Source organism: Asparagus officinalis, chromosome 4 (genome assembly GCF_001876935.1).
Source record: "Asparagus officinalis chromosome 4, Aspof.V1, whole genome shotgun sequence".
In the NCBI taxonomy this organism is placed as follows: domain Eukaryota; kingdom Viridiplantae; phylum Streptophyta; class Magnoliopsida; order Asparagales; family Asparagaceae; genus Asparagus; species Asparagus officinalis.
The window spans coordinates 5,594,407-5,615,621 of record NC_033797.1 but is presented as its reverse complement, the minus strand read 5'-3'; the positions used below and the strand labels follow the sequence as shown (position 1 = coordinate 5,615,621).

The 21,215-nt window shown below is 38.4% G+C and overlaps 1 protein-coding gene, 1 long non-coding RNA gene and 1 pseudogene across 3 annotated transcripts; 1 reads left to right on the top strand and 2 right to left on the bottom strand.

Moving 5' to 3' along the window:
• Nucleotides 6,138-15,248, top strand: LOC109836449 (probable folate-biopterin transporter 8, chloroplastic). 2 transcript variants are annotated; one of them, XM_020404342.1, is made up of 2 exons: nucleotides 6,138-6,158; nucleotides 14,139-15,248. In XM_020404342.1, exon 2 carries the CDS (start codon nucleotides 14,210-14,212, stop codon nucleotides 15,197-15,199), a length of 990 nt encoding a protein of 329 aa, XP_020259931.1. In that variant the 5' UTR covers nucleotides 6,138-6,158; nucleotides 14,139-14,209; the 3' UTR covers nucleotides 15,200-15,248. The 2 variants fall into 2 exon arrangements, with proteins under 2 accessions (XP_020259931.1, XP_020259932.1); XM_020404343.1 differs by lacking the exon at nucleotides 6,138-6,158 and adding an exon at nucleotides 7,880-7,966.
• On the bottom strand, nucleotides 16,162-17,190 carry LOC109836448. The gene is made up of 2 exons (XR_002245963.1): nucleotides 16,501-17,190; nucleotides 16,162-16,368 (listed from the first exon to the last, which is right to left on the bottom strand). It is a non-coding gene; the product is annotated as an uncharacterized LOC109836448 (long non-coding RNA).
• LOC109838109 lies at nucleotides 17,196-20,120 on the bottom strand (annotated as a pseudogene).

The following is a 21,215-nucleotide window of genomic DNA, read 5'->3' as shown; positions in this document are numbered from 1 at the left end:
TTATATCCAGTCTTTTCAGTTTTTCTAGATTTCTCATATATCCATTTAGTTTTTTGTAAACAAATTCTACTAATCTTTCTTCTAATCATGATATATATTAATTCCATTATTTTTTTGAAAAGAGTACTTATATTTCAAGTAGCTAACCTAATTATATTGTCTTGTAAATCTCCCACCATTTTCTCTCTTGTGGCGTTTTAGTCTATGCATCACACCACTTGGCAACCTATCAGAAGACTGTAATTTCTTAAAACATCCTTGCTTACTTGTTATTACATCAGGGTGACATCGATGTAACACGTCGTTTTCAGGGAATGCCCTAGCAAACTACCCTTGCTTACCTATCATTGCATCGGTGTGGCATCGATATAATGCATCATGGTGAGGACGCCTCAACAAATATTCTGTAGGATTCATGTCATATGGATCCAACTATGGTTTATGCTGGTTGTTGGCTACCTAATGCTGTTGTGCGCGATGGTCAAATTATTGTGCTTCGAGGAACCAAACCAAAACGTTGAGATAAAAGGCTAAACAATCCAAGATAACGGCATAAACACAAACAATTAATTTTTACGTGGTTCGGTAAGTTGCCTACGTCCACGGGGCAAGAAGGGGATGGGTATTTTCTAATAGAGAAGAAGAGTACAAACTGAGATTACAAATCACTCAAAACAACTAACTAATCTCACCAACAAATATCTAATTCTCTCCAAAATAAAATCCTAACCAATAGCTCAAAATATCTCTTTTCTGTGCTCCAAATATCCCCCAATCAATGCTTAATCAAAGCCTAATCAAAGCCAAAGAAACACTAAAAATGTGTCTCTATTTATAACAAAACATAATCCCAAACAGATTAGGATTCTAAAAACGAGTCTGTCACACCCTGGTGTGGCACACACCACACCCATAACAAACATGACAGATTCTGTCATACTAGGATGTGGCAAACATCACACCCATGGTAAACAGGACAGATTCTGCCACCTGGGTATGGCGACACCACACCAGGGTGTGGTGCAGTCTATCTTGCTTATTTTTCATGTTTTTCTTAATTTTTTTCCTCAATTCCTTCCCTGTTTTCATAATTCTCCATCTCGACGAAGTTTTTCCAAAACTGAACCGACACCAACCAAACCAAATGTCTCACTTGTTGCGTCCAGTATGAAGTAAAACAATTCACGACAACGGACTCAATCCACGACAAGTCGAGAACCCAAATGAGAATGCGAACACTCTCCAAACGTCGATGTCTACTCACCAAATCGGCTGCATCATAAAATGACTGCCTACGTATCCTCTTGCCCAAGGAATCAAGCATTCACGTAGTTCACCCAAACGGTCTCCAGAGGCTCTCAATCAAATAGAAAAATTTATAACTCTTCCCCAACAAATATGTGGCTGATAGCTCTCCCAATGGTCCCAAAGCGAAACAAATCAAACACCTCCCCCTGAGGTGAACCAATGGCCGTATCCAAATCATATCCACCAGTTATATTCGAATCAATCAAATCATCACCTGCACCCAGAAACAAATAATTCCCTAACCGTGTCACCTCAGCTGGAATTCCAAACGACGCAGTATAATCTGGAGTATGTGGAGTAATCTCCACCCAACGTGGAGTAGCATCACCCTCCACCTACTGTGATATCCAAACGATCTGATCAACACACTCCACCTGTCGAGAGTCAAAAGTGACATACCTGCTCAGAACAAAATTAGAAGCGTCCAACTAATAACCAAATAAGCCTCTGAATTCCAAACGTACAATCGGATCAAATCTTACATCCTCGATGTGATCAAATACTGGGCAACCAAACATCCGATGCAACCCAAAATCTGAAGTAGCTCCACCAGATCCAAAATCTCCAAACGCAGCAGTCGGTAACCTATGAATAAGATGACCTAAATATGTCGAAGCTCCAAAACCAAAACCAATGCTCGACAACAAACGTCGATCCTCCTCCAGAAAGAAACGACCAATCAAAAATATCATCTCATCTCGTCGTCCTAATGTTTCCTCACCAATGAAGTGTCTCAAATGGTCAACAATTATCCATATTGCATCATTCTTTCTTAAAGATTTCGGAAGGCCAATGACGAAATCCATGGTGATTTTTTTCCATTTCCACATTGGTATGTCCAAGTTATGGACTAATCCAGCTGGTCTTTGGTGCTCAGCTTTTACTTGTTGGTAAGTAAAACACTCTGCAACATAGGTGGTAATTTTCTTCTTCATATTATTCCACCAATATATTTTCTTCAGGTCTTTATACATTTTTGTTGATCCAGGATGCATAGTATACAGAGAGTGATGTGCCTCTTTTAGAATCTTTTTCTTTATCTCTGGTATGTTAGGCACACAAACTCTAGTTCCAAACCTCAATGATCCATCTTTATGTATCTTAAATTCTCCTCGAGTGCCTTCTTCCACATCTTTCTTTATCTTCAACAGTTGAGGATCATTCTGCTGATTTGCTTTAATTTCATCTAGCAAAGAAGGTTGTATTATCATATTTGCTAATTTAACTCTAATTTTGTGGATTCTAATTTCAATTCCAGTACGGTCCAAGTCCTCTAATATTTTTCTTTGAGAAGTAATTAGGCAAGCTAAATTGCATGAATTCTTACGGCTCAAGGCATCAGCAACAACATTTACCTTGCCAGAGTGATAATGGATGGTCATATCATAATCTTTCAGAAGCTCCAACCATCTTCTTTGCCGTAAATTCAACTCCTTCTGGGTAAATATATATTTCAAACTCTTGTGGTCAGTATATATCTCACAATGTACTCCATATAAGTAATTGTAGGCTGTCTAAAAATCATAATAGATAGATGATCCCCCATCAAAACACCGATGATGGAAGTTACAATCTGACGACTTTCAGAAGGCTACAATTTGAGGACTTTCACGTAGAAGGTTATAATCTGACGACCTTCACAACAACTAATGAAAGCCCCAATTCAACAGTCTTCACAATCAACATCGGGAGTTACAATCTGACGACTCTCATATTCTCAAGGAGCCAAGACGAAGATTACAAGAGGACGATCTGTGCAAAGCTCTAGCAAAAGAGACTACAAATTGACGGTCTCTTCATATTAGAATGCAGATATCTCTCAAACCGTAAGGAATTTGGCAAAACGGAGGAAGCGAACCAAAGCCTTCGGCTTCAACTCTGCGTTTTCAGTCTAGAAACGCAGAGTTAATCTCTAAAACAGCACAACTGTGCGTTTTCAGCCTTTAAACAGGCTCAACTCTGCGTTTTCAGTCTAGAAACGCAGAGTTAATCTCTAAAACAGCACAACTGTGCGTTTTCAGCCTTTAAACAGGCTCAACTCTGCGTTTTCAGTCTAGAAACGCAGAGTTAATCTCTAAAACAGCACAACTGTGCGTTTTCAGCCTTTAAACAGGCCCAACTCTGCGTTTTTAGCCTAAAACGCAGAGTTCATCTCTAAAACGCATGCGGCCTGTGCGTTTCGACTCCCAGCGAGCGCCCAACTCTGCGTCTCATCTTTAAGACGCAGAGTTAAGGTCCGAACGCAAGCGGCCCTTGCGTTTTCAACTCCCAACAAGCGCCCAACTCTGCGTCTCATCAATAAGACGCAGAGTTAAGGCCCAGAACGCTGTTTTCAGCGTTTTGACTCGTTCAAAGCACTAACAGAACGGTTTCAAAACCGTTTTCCCCACTATTTCGGGAGCTGTTTAAGAGGGGGTGGTTACACCCCACTCAGCCCATGGAGGAGCTAATTAAGGGGGCAGTTGCCACCCCTAAACCCCCTATAAATAGTGGGAAACTCAACTGAGTTCGGGGCTCTTTTTTTTGGCTGACTTTTTGGGGATCCTTGATCGAGCATCTTGCCGCGTTCTGCAGCAACAAGGAGTTTTGGAGACCAGCAACAGGAGCTTCTTCCTTGGCTTATTAACCGAACTTTCGGTTCAAATCAACTCTTTTTCAAGAGTTCAAACTCGTTCAGAGTTATCAACTCGATCAGAGTTCAAAACTTGCTCTGCAAGTTCTTCTAAAACTCGTCAGAGTTATCAACTCGATCAGAGTTCAAAACTTACTCTACGAGTTCTTCTAAAACTCGTTCAGAGTTATCAACTCGTTAAGAGTTATTTTCAAACTTGCCACGCAAGTTCTCCACAGCGTCAAATCGTGAGGAGAAGACATCGTTCCAGTGAATCAAGACGTTCGGATCGTCAACGAGAAGCAAACTCGACGCGAGCATTCGAGGGAGGCATCTCATCGCCACCGTGAAGAACCCAGAATTAAATAAAGGGGAGAATCAAATCCATTCTCCTCTCTTTCGTAATCGGAATCCAAATTGTAATTGATTTTGAGAGGAATACAAGTTAATTTTTCTTTCATTTCTTTTACTGCAAATTTCCAACAAACAGTAATGTCTCCAAATTTTGAGAGCAAACACTACTGCCGCTAACTCAAGATCATGAGTGAGATAGTTTTGTTCATAAGGCTTTAACTGTCTTGAAGCATATGCTATGACTTTTCCATTTTGCATAAGTACACATCCCAATCCTCTTCTAGATGCATCACTATAAATAGCAAAGTCTGTGTCTCCACTAGGTAATGCACGTATTGGAGCAGACACTAATCGACTTTTTAGCTCTTGAAAGCTTTTCTCACATTCATCTGACCAAATAAATTTAACTCCCTTCTGAGTAAGACGAGTTAGAGGTGAAGCAATACGAAAGAATCCTTCCACAAATTTTCTATAGTAGCCAGCCATTCTAAGAAAGCTATGGATCTCCGTCACAGTAGTCAGTCTGTCCCATTTAACAATAGTTTTTACTTTTTCAGGGTCCACAGAAATCCCTTCCTTAGAAATTACATGCCCAAGAAATGCTACTTCCTCCAACCAGAATTCACATTTCTTAAGTTTCGCATACAGTTGTTCTTTTTTTAATGTGTGCAACACCTGTCTCAAGTGTTCTTCATGTTCTTCTTTACTTCTTGAGTATATCAGAATATCATCAATAAATACCACAACAAACTGATCCAAGAAAGGTTTAAATACCCTGTTCATAAGATCCATAAATGCTGCAGGTGCATTTGTAAGCCCGAATGGTAAAACCAAAAATTCATAATGACCATAGCGGGTTCGAAATACAGTTTTTGACACATCTTCTGGCTTGATCTTTAACTGATAGTAACCAGAACGGAGATCAATTTTGGAAAATACTTGAGCTCCTTGCAGTTGATCAAATAGATCATCAATTCTTGGTAATGGATACTTGTTCCGAATGGTTACCTTATTCAATTCACGGAAATCAATACACAATCTCATACTTTCATCTTTCTTCTTTACAAATAACACTGGTGTATCCCAGGGTAATACACTCGGCCAAATAAAGCCTTTATCTAAAAGTTCTTGCAGTTGTGTCTTGAGTTCTCTCAATTCAGCAGGTGCCATTCGATAAGGAGCCTTAGAAATGGGACTCATACCAGGTACTAGGTCAATTGAAAATTCAATTTCTCTATCTGGGGGTATTCCTGGAAGTTCTTCTAGAAATACCTCTGGAAATTCTCGGACAATTGGTATCTCTTCCAAGCTTGGTTTTCCATCATCAACCATCTCAACTGAAGCCAAATAACTCATACATCCACTCCTCAGCGCTCGATGTGCTTTAAGGGCTGAGATGATTTTTAAGGGTGGTTGAGACTTTTCGCCCTCAAAACAAAATTTTGGTTGACCAGGAAATTTAAATACTACTTTCTTTTCTCGACATAAAATAGAAGCATGATTTAAGGATAACCAATCCATCCCCAATATGATATTGAAATCATGCATTTCTAGCATCACTAATTCTACGGGAAGTTCCTTGTCGAGAATATAAATTTTACCCCTACAACCTTGATTTGATACCAATATACTACCCCCAGGTGTACTAACAAGCAATTCTTGTTGTAGGGTATCACATGATAATTTGTTTCTCTTAACAAACTGTGCAGCAATAAAGGAATGCGATGCACCAGAATCAAATAGTACTCGAGCATGAACCGACGCAAAAGTTAGCGTACCTGTCACCACATCTTTGTTTGCTTCTGCTTCCTTCTCAGTTAGAGAATAAACTCGGGCCTTGGGTTGAGGATGCTTGTTCCCACCACTGGACTGGCCAGACTGGAAGGTATTCCGAGATGATTGTTGTAGGGGACAATTTGCTATTTTGTGATCTTTCTGACCACATCTCAAACAAGCTCCGGTATTTCTCTAACAATTTTTCACTTCATGCCCCAGTTGTACTACCAAGCAATTCTTGTTGTAGGGTATCACATGGTAATTTGTTTCTCTTAACAAACTGTGCAACAATAAAGGAATGCGATGCACCAGAATCAAATAGTACTCGAGCATGAACCGACGCAAAAGTTAGCGTACCTGTCACCACATCTTTGTTTGCTTCTGCTTCCTTCTCAGTTAGAGAATAAACTCGGGCATTGGGTTGAGGATGCTTGTTCCCACCACTGTAGGCGTCAAAAAATGCTGAAAGATATCCAAATACAGCTCAAGAGGAAATCATCCAAAAAGGCAGAAGAACACAAGTCTTTACTGTCTCGCACGCGAGACAGACTTGACTGTCTCGCCGTGCGAAGACAGTCTTTACTGTCTCGCCGTGCGAGACCAGTCTTTACTGTCTCGCGGGCCGAGACAGACTTTCTGTCTCGCCCACGCGAGCCAGTCTTTGCTGTCTCGCCCACGCGAGACAGTCTTTGCTGTCTCGCCGTGCGAGACAGAATTTACTGTCTCGCACGTGAGACAGCTTTCAGATGGTCAAACCTACCTTTGCAACTGTCCTACATGTGGCCACTAACTGTTCAAGAACGTGGGAAACGTCGTGGGCGAGAATCACGTGGATAACTGCCAAAATAACGGAGTTTGAAACGTGGGAAGGCAGTTAAAACGAAAACTGCCTGCGGTTACTGTTTCCGAGACAGTATTTACTGTTTCGCGGGTCGAGACAGCAAACATTGTCTCGCCCAGCGAGACAGCAAACACTGTCTCGCCCAGCGAGACAGCAAACACTGTCTCGCCCAGCGAGACAGCAAACACTGTCTCGCGAACCTGTTTTCTACCAACTGTTCTTGGAGGTTATAAATACCCTCCTAAGGCCATTTTTCCAGGGGGGTGATCAGATCGAGCATTTGTTAGAGCATTCCAGAGCAGAGAGAGCAGAGATCTAAGTCAAGAAGAACGACTATCTTACTTCGATAAGATATCGTTTCAATTTCTAACTTCGATAACGAAGGAAGAATCAGTAAACCCCTCTTCACGATTTGTGATTCGGTGGTCCACGAGCTAACGCGCTCCCGGCACAGGCAAAGAATCCACGAAAGCAGTGATCCAAACAACGATCATGCGTTTATTTTCTCAAGAGTTGTAGTTTTCTTTTTGTTGTGTAAAAGAGTCTTATAAAAAAGCTGTTTTTTTTTAATTTATTGTAATCAACCGAAGATATAATGAATTCGACAACAAATTCAACTTTTGCTGAAAACAACCACTGGACTGGCCAGACTGGAAGGTATTCCGAGATGATTGTTGTAGGGGACAATTTGCTATTTTGTGATCTTTCTGACCACATCTCAAACAAGCTTCGGTATTTCTCTAACAATTTTTCACTTCATGCCCCAGTTTATGACAAACATCACATCTCAAAGTTTTCTGGTTAGGATATTGCTCCTCTCTACGTCCAAAATTCTGTTTTTTATTTTTCCAATTTTTTTATCTTCCACCGCAATTATCTTGCCAGAACCGCTTCTTTGGGTAGGAGCTGCTCGCCTTATTCTTTGGTTTTGTATCAATTTTATTTTTCTCAATTAATAAGGCCTTCTTTAATACTTCTTCATATGTAGGGAGTTCAAATGCACTGACCGTCTTCCGAATGTCCGGTCGAAGCCCTTCTTCGAAGCGACGTGCTCGATCCTCCTCCTCACCCAACAAGTGAGTGGCAAATTTTGATAAATAAGTGAACTTTTCTTTATATTCAGCTACTGTCTTGTCACCTTGCTCTAATTTTTGAAACTCTTGTTCTTTTTGTTTGCGAACAGTTGAAGGAAAATACTTTTCATAAAAAATCTTTTTAAACTCCTCCCTTGATAACTTGTATGCTTTCTGTCCCAACGTCCTGATCTGCATTTGCCACCACCCGTAAGCGCGGTCTTTTAACATGTATACTGCATAATCAACCTTCTCCTCTTCAGGGCATCTCATGTATGTGAAGACCTTTTCCGTTTCTGTGATCCGGTGCTCAGCAATCATAGGATCAGTTGTTCCCTCAAAACTGGGTGGAGATAGTTTCTTGAATTCTCCCATGTCACTTCTTAATTTTGGGTGCTCCTCATTTTGACCATTCGTCCGATTACGATCAATTTGATCTTGTTGTCTGGTGACTACAGATGTCACCGCTTGCAGCAGATCCATCAATGCATTATTGTCTATTGAGTTTCCGGAGGTGGATGCACGAGCAATTCTAGATCTCATCATTTCACCTATCGTCTGATTTAGATCCCTATCTCCGTTAGGAGGGTTTGCTCATTACCTGAAGTCATAGCTTCCTATAAATAATAAAATATTTCAGTCAACTATTATACAAGGAAAAATTCCTAAGTCAGTCACATATATGTAATTTAAGTAATTAGGAACTCAATCATTGCTCAACATAATATCACAAGTCAGTATTTACAAACCAAAAGTATATTATTAATATTTAACTTTTTTAGTCCATACATATATCTGAGTATATGGGTTTATATATACATATTTTCTACCAAACTGTCCTACATAAATCAAAAGAGTGACTATGAGAACCCATATACTGATATTACAAAATTACCCTAACAGTTATGCTCTATTTCCCTGATGAAGAGGAGCTACTGGAACTAGACTTCTCCTCAGTTGGTTCAGTCTTCTCTGAGTCTTGGCCATCAACAGAATCGGACATTGGATCTGGATCTATGTCACTAGTCCCCCATCTTTCAAGGTCGAGCTCTGAACCAATGCCTAGGTTACTCGACTCACCCTCAGAGGGGGCAAATCTTTGGTCGACACTAGGAATCTGAGCTACAAGGGACCTCATGTCAGAGGGGTCGGATGAAATCATAATAATTTCTGAAGGTGATGAATCAATTGGAACAACTTCTACCACGAGATCTTCATCCTCAGCATGATCAAGCTCAGACTCAGATGAATCTATCATAACAACTTCTACGGGTTCGACCTCCGGTGAGTCGGGGATCATATGGTTAGCCATTATCAAGTTCGGATCAGTTTCATCAGAAGTGTATCCCCAGTCTCTTAAGCTGCGTTCCCAGGAGCTATCTACAGAAATCACAGGGCTGTACAGGGTAGATGACGAACTGGAAGATGAATCGGTTCCCGTCATCCTACAAAAAAGGGAACCATCCATTAGTTCACTAAAGAAAAGGACAAAGTAAAACAAAATAAACATCTAAACACTCCTTAATGAACCTAAAAGGCTTTACTATAAAAAACATCTAAACACTCCTTAATGAACCTAAAAGGCTTTACTATAAAATATTTATATGCATACATGTATATACATATGTATACAGACATATATATCACATAATTGATCCATACGCTAACACTCATCTAGCGCATATATTCTATGATAGCGTGTCCTACAAGGTTTCTAACGTCAAAACCAATGCTATGATACCACCTTACTGTCACGCCCCGAAATCTGCAGCGAAAATTCATAAAATACGGGGTACGCGACAGCAGCGACCCGTGCACGAGAGAAGTCTTATGCACGAGTTAAGCCTATCAACTCATATCACATAGTTTATTTTCAAAATATTCATAAACCTGCTAATGATAAAAATCAGAGCAACTATATATATATGATCGGTACTTACAGCCCACAAGCTCACCGTTATAAGCATTTTTACAAAACAAAACAAAATGTGCTGAAGGTAACATCAACAAGAAAAGGCTATCCATATAACGTCTCTCAGCCAAAAGCTCAAACCAAAAGTTCGGCTACTATGAAGCTACGCCGGATCTGAAAAAATTTAAAAACAACGGAATGAGCTAGTGCTCAGTGAGAACATTTCTCACTAGAGTTCCTAGATAACTAACAAAATAGTTATAAGAATAGTTCTCAGAAATTAACAAATTTTAAGTTTTGCATGAGAAATTCACAGATAGCAGAATACGATCCAAATATCATAATATTGTCGTCTTTAAGAAAGAATACAACAATTATATTTTCTTTCTTATATGCAACTGAATAAACTGTGAAATTTCTTGGAATCAAACCTTTTTTGAATCAAGGTAAACATTAAGAAGGAAAAGAACTACTAATTTGTACAAAATCAGAGAATTGTTGTTTTCTCAATTTCACAAACAATTATCAAAAATCTTATTTCTCGATGAGTTATTCATGAATGTAAAAGTCACCACATAGGTCACACTAAGGCTACGAATTTTAGACCAGTAGCAAGGGAATGCGTAAACCGCATCAGATAACAGATAATTCTCGGGAATCGAATGCACCTAACACTGTCATAGGTTACTGGCCAAATACAGATGGGTCAGAATAAATTTCAGAAGGGACAATACAAAAGGGTCAATACAGAAGAGCCAAATAAAAGTGCATTCACCATATGACAGGCAGAAACAATCCATAGTGGACTATTTGAGGGTTTGAAAACATCGAGATCACATGTCAAATGAGTAATACTTTGCATATCAGAATTTACAAACATTTACAAATGAACTTGACAAAGTAAAGCTTCTCATTTCAGTTAAAACAGTTTATGGATATCTACTTTTCTTTTATCAGATACTAAGTCACATAAAATCTTTGAATCCGTTAAACTGTTGAAATACATTCCAAATATTTTATCAAAAACTTTTAGATAAAACAAAGTCCACAAGTATTTGAAAATTACATGAGAGCCAAATTTATTTTTTCATATTTTATATAGAAATCAAATTTGCTTTTCATATATCGTACGAGGCTAACATCGTATTTTAGGATAGACCACAATAGACATAGGTCAAATCTTTAATATACATGAAAAGACATATTATTTATTTATTTATTTCATCACAAGATAAATCAAATATAAAACTCATGCAATTTCATATTATAAAAATACTAGTGAGAAATGAACTCACATTTAGTGGTCACGACTTTCTCAAAATATTAGTCTCCCGAATATCAACCAGAACCTATAATGTAAGATATATGACTAATTATTAATTCAGAACAAACATATATTATAGGTAAATCAATTCATAATCTAGAGTCTAATAAATTCAAATATAATCAATAATGATTAAATTCTACAGTACATATGAGCTTATTGTTAATTTTAGCAATTTATCAAAATTTTATAACTCTCATATACTAGCTTTTGGACTTTCTAGTAATTTATGATAAGACAGGGGTTTATATGTAATTATTCTATTCACATATGATTTTAGCTTTCTCTGTTAGGGTTTACTTACAAAATTTTGTGGCTTTTAGGGACTTAGAATGAATTCTTAGGTCACAAAATTCTATTTTCCACTCAAGAGGGTTTTATAAGCAAAGTCAAAAATAACTAAGGGTCTTTTTATAAAATTCATTCCTTTAATATTAACCCAACTGATCATCTTCCTCCTCCTCCTTTCTTCGTTCCTTTTCTTTTTTTTTCTTCTTTTTTTTTCCGTTCCTCTTCCTCTGTTCTTCTTCTTTTTTTTTCCGTTCCTCTTCCTCTGTTCTTCTTCTTTTTTTCATTCGGTTTTCTTCTCCTCTCTCTCTCTCTCTCTCGCTCTCGCCATGGCTGCAGGACGGCGACGAGGAAACCGTCGGCGACCAAGAGCGACCGACGACGAGGTCCTTGCCGGATCTAGGGGTTAGTTATTTCCTTTTTCCATACCATCTTAATAGGTATTTCAAAAATTAAACTTGTTGATCATAATCACTATCCTATTAGAAACTAATTAGATAAAAGGAAATAGAAATTAAATTACCTTAGATTTTTCCTTTTTCCTTCACTGTCTCCTCCTTCTTCTTCTTCTTCTTCTTCTTCTTTTTTTACCCGAATTTATCACATTTTCCTCCCTTAAATACTGTTGGGAGTGCGGTGAACTTTTACCAACTTGGTAAAGCGGTGGAGAAAATCTCCGCCACAAGATTTTTTTTAATTATTTTATTTATTTATTTATTTATATTTTTGTTGGCTATTACAAGTTGCCTACGTCCACGGGGCAAGAAGGGGATGAATTTTTACTAATAGTGAAGAATAGTACAAACTGAGATTACAAATCACTCAAAACAAGTAACTAATCTCACCAACAAATCTCTAATTCTCTTCAAAATAAAATGCTAACCAATAGCTCAAAAATATCTCTTTTCTGTGTTCCAAATATCCCCCAATCAATGCTTAATCAAAGCCCAATCAAAGTCAAAGAAACCCTAAAAATGTCTCTATTTATAACAAAACACAATCCCAAACATATTAGGATTCTAAAAACGAGTCTGTCACACTCTGTTGTGGCACACACCACACTCATGGTAAACATGACAGATTCTGTCACACTAGGGTGTGGCAGACACCACACCTATGACAAACAGGGCAGATTCTGCCACCTGGGTGTGGCAGACACTACCCCAGGTGGTGAAGTCTGTCTTGCTTATTTTACACATTTTTCTCAATTCTTTTCCTCAATTCCTTCGCCGTTTTCACAAATGCAACCCTCGTTCCTTATCCTAGCTTGGAGCAGGCAGTACTGGCAATAAAAATAAAGCACAACATTGACGAAGTTAAAGGCTAAAATTGACTGATACTAAAAAAAATAGTAATAAAAATTGCTAATGTAATGAATTGGGCTGGAGTTTTTTTGACTCCATCCCTTTTTTCAAAAAATAAAATAAAAAATAAAAAATGATTGATGCTAGTAGCATCTTCTCATTCTTGGTATTCAGAGTAATCAATTTTGATTATAGGTACCTAGGCATGGCCATTTTATTTGAGTAGACTTACAAAAGTCAAATGAAAACTAGATGGATGGAATCGGAGTCTTGATGATGTAACTGGAGGTTCTTTTTGAATGTTATATTATCAGTATGTGCATTTGGGACTAAATGGTGGTACATTGACTATAAGCCTACAGGAAATTAAATGGTTGGGATAAATGAAACTGTCATACATGCACGAATGGCATCTTGAGAGGGAGAAAGAATATTAATGAAGTGGTAGAACTAAGAAAGGTAAAAACGTAAGGTAGTAAATGACTACGAGGAGAAGCCTTTGAATGGAAGAGATGAGAGGCAACGTTGTAGAAAGTCAACTGGGGCTGTACAAATATGAAGATTTCTCGACGAGCCAGTGTTAAAAATTTTACGTGCATGTCAGAGAGCAAATAGTAAGAATATAATAGTTGCAGTTATAATCTTCAATTCTTTTTGTGGTAGCTAAATCACCTTCAACAGAAAAAATTATCCTGTTAAAGTTGGAATGTGACTTGAAGTTATGGTTACAATTGTCATATGAGTTTCCAATGAGCTCAAATCTTATACGGTAAAATCTATTTAAGAACTTACTATCAATATCATTTTTTTTGATATCAAGATTTTATACGTTAAATACCCCAGTCTGTGAACATTGAACAAAGGGTCAAGTTCACATTCTGAATGGTTCTCTTCACCATGATTTCTGGGATTTGTTTCTAGTTTGTCTATGTTAGTGCAGAAACCGTCAGTGGTATTGCCTGTCTTTCTTTTTTTGACATGAACTAAAAATGGAAAGGCAAATAGATTTTACTCGATACTGTCTTCTCTTGATTCAGTGTGAAAAGGCATCAAGATGGAATTTTAATCTTCTTCCTACAACTTCATGCTTCTAATAATTAAAGAGAACCTGGTGTTGCTAAGCTCCTATTGTTTTTCTGCAAGGGTAAATTGTACATTACTTCTTCCATCTATACCATCAGTTCCCCTTAACATCCAAAATTGTCACTACTCATTTAAGTTGTCCGCGACTCCAAATCATTTAAGAACGTCAAGTAATAATTTGAGAATTTCCATTCAAAACGACTAAATGAAGAAATATGTATTTGCAGTATTAAAATCCTGTGCTAACTTCAATGCATTTTCCAGTACTTTTACAGGCTTTATCTTGGGGCACACTTGCATTAATTCCAACCACGGGAGAGACTTTTCCCACTCAGATGGCATGCATTTTGCTGAGCAATCTCGGAGCATCAGTAACAGAGGTAGTGGGGGACGCCCTTGTTGCTGAGTTCAGCAAAACCCAGAAGGCAGGCGAGCTTCAATCCTATGCTTTCATAGCACTAGCAGCTGGAGCACTATTAGGCAATCTCTCTGGTGGATTTTTCCTACTAAAAACCCAAGAACCAAAATCCATGTTCTTCACCTTTGCTCTTCTGCTCACCATCCAATTAGCTCTATCTTTAAACACCAAAGAAATTTCACTTCCCTCCCCAGATCTCGTTCAAAGGTCAATATCAGAAAATCTCAGCAAACAGTTCTCCGAATTGGTCACAGCTATCAACGAGGAGAGGATTTTCTATCCTCTCTTATGGATTGTGGCCTCTACTGCCCTTGTTCCTCTTCTATCTGGATCCTCGTTTTGTTTTCAGACCCAATGTCTAAATCTTGATCCTTCGATTATTGGTCTTTCTAAAGTTATGGGTCAGCTCATGGTTCTCTCAGCCACTGTTATCTATAACCGATATTTAAAGAGGATACCTATGAGGAGTCTTATATTTGGAGTACAAACAGTGTATGCTCTCTCCTTCCTATTGGACTTGTGTTTAGCGAAGCAATTCAACCTTATATTGGGGATTTCTAATGAAATATATGTCTTGTGTTTCTCGGCTTTAGCAGAGGCTATAGCGCAGTTTAAGATCCTTCCTTTTACAGTACTTTTCTCGAGATTATGTCCATCTGGGTGTGAGGGGTCTTTGTTTGCATTTTTTGCTTCGGTGTTGTGTTTATCATCGATATTCAGTGGTATTTTTGGTGTTGGACTGGCTTCTTTCATTGGAGTAAGTTCTGGGGATTATTCGAGCTTGCCTTTGGGGATTATAGTGCAAATTTTAGCTGCATTGGTTCCTTTAGGGTGGATTTCTTGTGTTCCAAATGTCAGGAATTGTGACGTAACGAAGAAAGGGGCGAGGAGGTTAAAAGGTGGTTGACGCTGGCGGGGTGAAAACTGTGACCAGAGAATTTTTTTTTTTTTTTTTTTTTTTTTCCGCTGGCGGGGTGAAAACTGTGACCAGAGAATTTTTTTTTTTTTTTTTTTTCTGATCATTCAGATTGTAAATTCTTGATAGTGAATTTTGTCGATTTTAGAGACCAAATTTGTTAAGATGTCCGTTGAGGCGTGTTTTTGCAATCATTCAGAGAAGTCTTTTCTGAATCACTTCTAGTTGATGTTTTGTAATTCACTTTTCTTGTGAAAATAGCTCTTTTATTAGCTACTGTGGACTTTCAAGTTTCTAGTTTCCACTCGAAAGGAAAAGGTAAGGATTTTGGCATTCATTGTTGGGAAAAAAAAGTCATGTTCGCAGCAGCATATTTACAAGGTTTAGGTGTTAAAAACATCGAGAGTAAAACTCTGGCATGTGAGAGCATATCAGCAGATAAACATATTTCTGGATGAACGTAGACAGCTTGTACTTGATATTCTGACTGATCATCGCCTGCAGTTCGGTCGACCGCCCCTTTGTTTCCGAGTGTTTGTTTGCGCCGTTTCGATGCAATTGTGGGGTTCGAGCCGCACGATTATACGCAACAATACAAGGGATCAATCCGCAACAACAAAAGGCGCCTACGCACAATTGGGCGATACTACGGATCAAACAGATTAACCAATAATCAGAACAGTATAGCAGGTAATCGTCATAAACTATACTTAAGAATTGAAAATACTTGAATATAGTAAACATGAACATGATGGCGAGGCAATCATTTTTATGAAAGGTAGAGATCCACACACATTAGATAAACAGGACAATATGCATCAGCAACAGAACAAAAAGACTGCATCACCTGGCCTCGAAAAAGAAATAGTTCAAGTAAAATATTGCCATATCTCGATTTTTAACTTCCAAAGAAAACATTAAAACAAATAGTGGTCCTACTCAAACTCCTGCTATCTGACTTCCTCTTGAACCTCCAAAACCTCCTCAACTTCCACTTCTTTAGCTTCATACTCTTCCTCTTCATTGCTCGCCTCTCCATCTCTAAGCTGTATCCTCAGTTCTGTCTTCCTCGTGCGTTTTCTTCCATTTGGCAACCCATTCTTCTTGCAGCATCTTCCTCTTCTTCCTGTCTTGTTCGCTCAACAGAGGTTGCAACATACCTATAGATGCAAAGGTGTTTATAGTATATGATTCACATGATAACAAATAAGTTTCACAAAAGAGGTTATAACAACCTAGTGTTAAAATTTTAAATTACGAAGTGCTTAAAAATGTCATATTGACTTGATTACCCAGCTTTTGAACTGCAGTTCCTTATTGAAAGCTTTGATGCATTTCCCTTTCATCTGAAGTTTATATGAAGGCTGTCCCCTGGCATGAACCAAGAGAGCAGGTTTCCCTATGTTACATTGTTAAAACTTAAAAGTGAGTCGCAATTCGTAGTACTGCTGCACAATGCTTCCTTTTTTTTCAGTTTAAGCTGAAGCTGTCAGTTATAAAAGCCATAACCTAAACAGCTGCAAAGACATAGCGACCTCCAACTGGGCTTACAACTTAAGCCCACATACTGCGAAACATCAACCCCTAAATGAGGACAGGTGTTAATCCATCTCTTATAGGTCTTCTGGATTTTGTAACAATTCACTAACAAGGAATCTAGCACCATTCATGAAATTTTTAATGTCATCCAAACATTATAAAGCTGATTGTATGGTAAGGAAGGACAATGGCCCTTCCTCAGACCTCTCAGCTTCAACATTTATGTAGTGCAGAAAAGATGCAAGCCGGCCACTAATCATATTCGCAAATTCTGATCGAAATTTTTCTTAAGAAATGTGCTTAAAAAGTACAAGAACAGTAGGGGCATAAATGAGAAAAGTGAGGCATAAGGATACTGTAAACGCAAATATTAACTCAAAAATCAACATCTGCAAAAGAAGAGCATCGAGGCTATGGGAGGAAATTAGAAATCTTTAAATAACAGTCTTTACCGGCCAGTAGGGTCCCATTCAATGTCAGTGGCCATAAAATGTTCACCAGTGGGCAGTGGCCATAGTCTCTAGCTCGTCAACATTGTAAAACTCCAACTGGCCATTAAAAACCCTTCAGCCCTGCAAGAACAATAAATCGGCCACCAGGGAACCAGTAAAGAGCATTAGCCTGCTTGGACTTGAGAGTTGTAAGCTTCTGGACACGGCCTACATTCTGTGCAGTCCTCATAGTATAAAAGCTTATGTCAGGTCGTGGGCCATCTCCGTGGATAATGGCAAATCTGTGTCCTTTGGGTTCCCAGGCAAATGCAACAATCTTCTCAGTCTTGGTCTCGAGCTCTAGGACCTCAATGGGAATGTCTCTTTCCTTGATTCTCCATGCTTTGCCAATACATTTTGCAATCACTGACACTGAGGAGGTTTTTCTGCCTTAGTTCCTCTTTACCAGGAATTTGAACAAGGCTTACCTATAGAAGGTAAAAAGAATTAGATAATTCTATTGCAAAAACAATAACTTACAAAAAAAACTTCCAGCTTACTCTTGCAGGTTGGATTCCACCGCCTAGCTCAGGAACAAACAGAGCTAGTATAGGGTCAGCAGGAGACCAACTGAAGTCCACGACATTCTCAACCTTGAGAGACTTCTTATCAATCAGAGTGAAAGTCCCAGTTTCATACACAGATGTGATATTCTTTCCAATTCTAGCAAAATACTTGTCTTCTTTTACGCCACCCCACCTGAAGTATATATGAATACATACACAAGGAATAAGGGAGTGTAAACTAAGGATATTGCATTTGGACAGGGATATACTGTTAATTTTACCTGAATATGGGCCAGGAAACTCCAGAAACACCCCACTTCCACCAGTAGTAAACTCATCTGCATTTCCTATTAAGTCTCGCAACATTTACCCAGTTCGAACATTGAAAATATTCAGTACAACCCTCTGAGTCAAACAAACCATGAAATCATGAGATACAAAAGGGAGAAACAAGAAAAAGGCCGGACTAAATGACTAATACAATTAAAGCTACTTACATGAGTATCTCGTGGGTTACTGGGCTCATGGCTGCGCATGTAACCAGATATTTCTCCCCAGGTGAGAAATCAATCAATTTCACCTGTTTTACGTAAAAAAAATGTGGTATAGTTTATACATACAATCAAAACTCATGAAGAAGACATTATTAGAAACAGAGCTAACCTGTGGATGCGCATCAAGCGATTAAAAGTAGCAGCACCTCCCCAGATAGCAGCACCCTACCTGTGGACTGTAACCAAGTATGTCCCAAGAGGAGACCACTGGACAAAACTCTCAGTCCAATACTGCAAAATGAGAAGCCCATTATTAGTTATTGTCGCTTTAGAGTGATCAAGGGCAATAATAAAAATAAATAATATGAATTTACCAAACTTTGAAGCATAGTAAAATAACTACTACTCCATATATACTCACAAGAAACATGAGATAGAAAATGCATGTGATTCAAGATGCCAGAGTAATATAATAGCTACTAACTCAGATGTCCACAACAAAGCAGATATTTTAGAGTTCCAACATGAGGAAAACGATGTAGCGAAAATGCCAACATCACATGGTGGCCACAATAGATATTTTAGAGTTCCAACATGAGGAAAACGATGTAGCGAAAATGCCAACATCACATGGTGGCCACAATAAAATTAAGAAACAATCTACAAAGGGAGAACGATGTAGCGAAAATGCCAACATCACATGGTGGCCACAATAAAATTAAGAAACAATCTACAAAGGGAAGAGTCATTTGCTAACTTAAGCATAACTCATAAGCAAAATTTTAATGAACAAAAATAGGAAGTCTAATAAATAATAATATCAACAACATGATGACCTATAACAACAGCAATATGAAGAGAATAATATTCAACACAGCAATCTGCTCCACAGATTAGAATCCTGGTCTTCCACTGACCGCATAGTTTATTGCTTTGGCAACTGTTCACATCATAGTAAATCACGATGGACCTTGAGTACAAGAGCCAATATCAAGAACTTCTGTGAAGACCACCTCCTACCAGGCTTTGTCACGATAAAAAAATGAATTTTCATATTCACAGAAGGATGCAACTTGTGCACTGAAAAGAATTAAGACCAACTGTAACAGTTGGCTGTTAGATTTTTAACGAGATAGCTTAGTATTGGGATTAAACTTTCAAGGTTAGAAATTAGGATTTCTTAAACTGCAAGCATTGGTTGTAACATTTTGGGTAGGTCAGAAAAGACATGGCGAACAAGAAGAGAGATTCCTTATCATTCAAGAATGAAAGCAAATCATTTCATTAAAACCTATGTCCCATACAAGTTTTCCCAGCGAATTGCTACATATAGATAGTTAATGATATCACAAGTATCCATTCATTTCACTAGATGGATATATTTTCATACTTCAAGTTCAACTGAGAAAGTGAACGTACAACTCAATTTACTTCATCAGAGGTGACAGTCATTGCTTACCTCTGGCGCCTGTAAACAAGCTCAGGCATCATCTGCCGAGGATCATTCTAGAAAACCTTGGTCAAAGCACCAGCATGAATAACAAACTGATCCCAGGCCTTCTCAATTCTAGACAACTCAATTCTAGACAACTGGTAGATTATCAACAACGATGATGTTTCTAAATCCTCCCTCAAATTCAAGAGGATCCTCTTGATACAAATCCTCATCGTCATCACTGCAAATGTTGAAAAGAAACTGTGAATAGAACTTCAAATTTTGAAATGAATAAAGTTTGAATCTTTACCTTTCGATTCCGAAATCTTCACCACGAGGAAGAGTGATGGAGTCGAGATCGACGGAAGAGATATCGATGCCCGCCCGCTGGGCGCTGGTTTCGATATCTTCCATGGATATGACTACTGTCATTGTTATTGGAGCAAAAATTTCATGAAAATCGACGGATTTTATGAGAGAATAAATTTTCAAAATCGCCTCAACGGAATTTTTTTTTTAAGAAATCCACCCTATTCATAGAAATCCATCCATTTGAGTTAACTACGATACTAATTAGTCGGGCAGCGAACACCGACTAATTAGTAGCCTAATTAGCAGTATAAATATTCCTTGTTTCTTAACCCCGCTTGTAATTAACCTACTAATTAATCAGGATTGGCAACCCGACTAATTAGTGCCATACTTAACTCAAAGTTGATCGATTTCTATAATTAAAAATGAATGAGATCTATTTTTTTTAATAAAAAAAACTGTTGAGACAATTTTGAAAATTTCTTCTCGAGTTAAAAACCCTAGGTTCCAGGAGAGGAGGCGGGAGGAAAGAGGAAGCTAAAAAACCCTAGATTGAGGGTAATACAATACTAGATCGGGTATTACGTTTCGGGTCGGATTTTGTAGAGATGTCCTTTGTGAAACCGTTTCAGATGTGAATACAAAAGGGCTTTTAATGGGCTGGAGTCAAGTAGATCGCATGGAAAGGCAGTCCAAATATAAAACGCTCCAAGCCCAACTTTGGCCAACCTAGAATGCATCTCACAGGTACTATTTGCATATGCACTCTTATACCATAATTTTTTTGGGTCTGAGCCACGAAGCATCCCCATCCAATTGGATGGGACCAATCCTGGTTCACGCTGCGAGTGTTGGCGGGGGGAGGGGGGGGAGGGGGGGTTAATTACCTGAGAGAGGAACTCGAGCACATGACTCGCCGCTATTGAAGTTCGTCCCCACTCTGAGGCTCAATGTACCAACCAACTGAACCACCTACTCCGGCACTGTAATTAGGTGTCGAGGTTATTTACATTATTTAAATCTGCCATCCTAAAGAATAGGTGTCGAGGTTATTTACATTACTTGGATTTATGCACGTGCAATGCACGTGATTAAATATTATGATTAAGTATTTTTGACTTATTTCTTTACTAAAATTTATTTCTCAATTCCACCTTGATTGTTTTTCTCACTTATGTTTTCAAATTTTACTATTGTGATTTTTTTTAATGTTTGTTTGAATGGGCTACA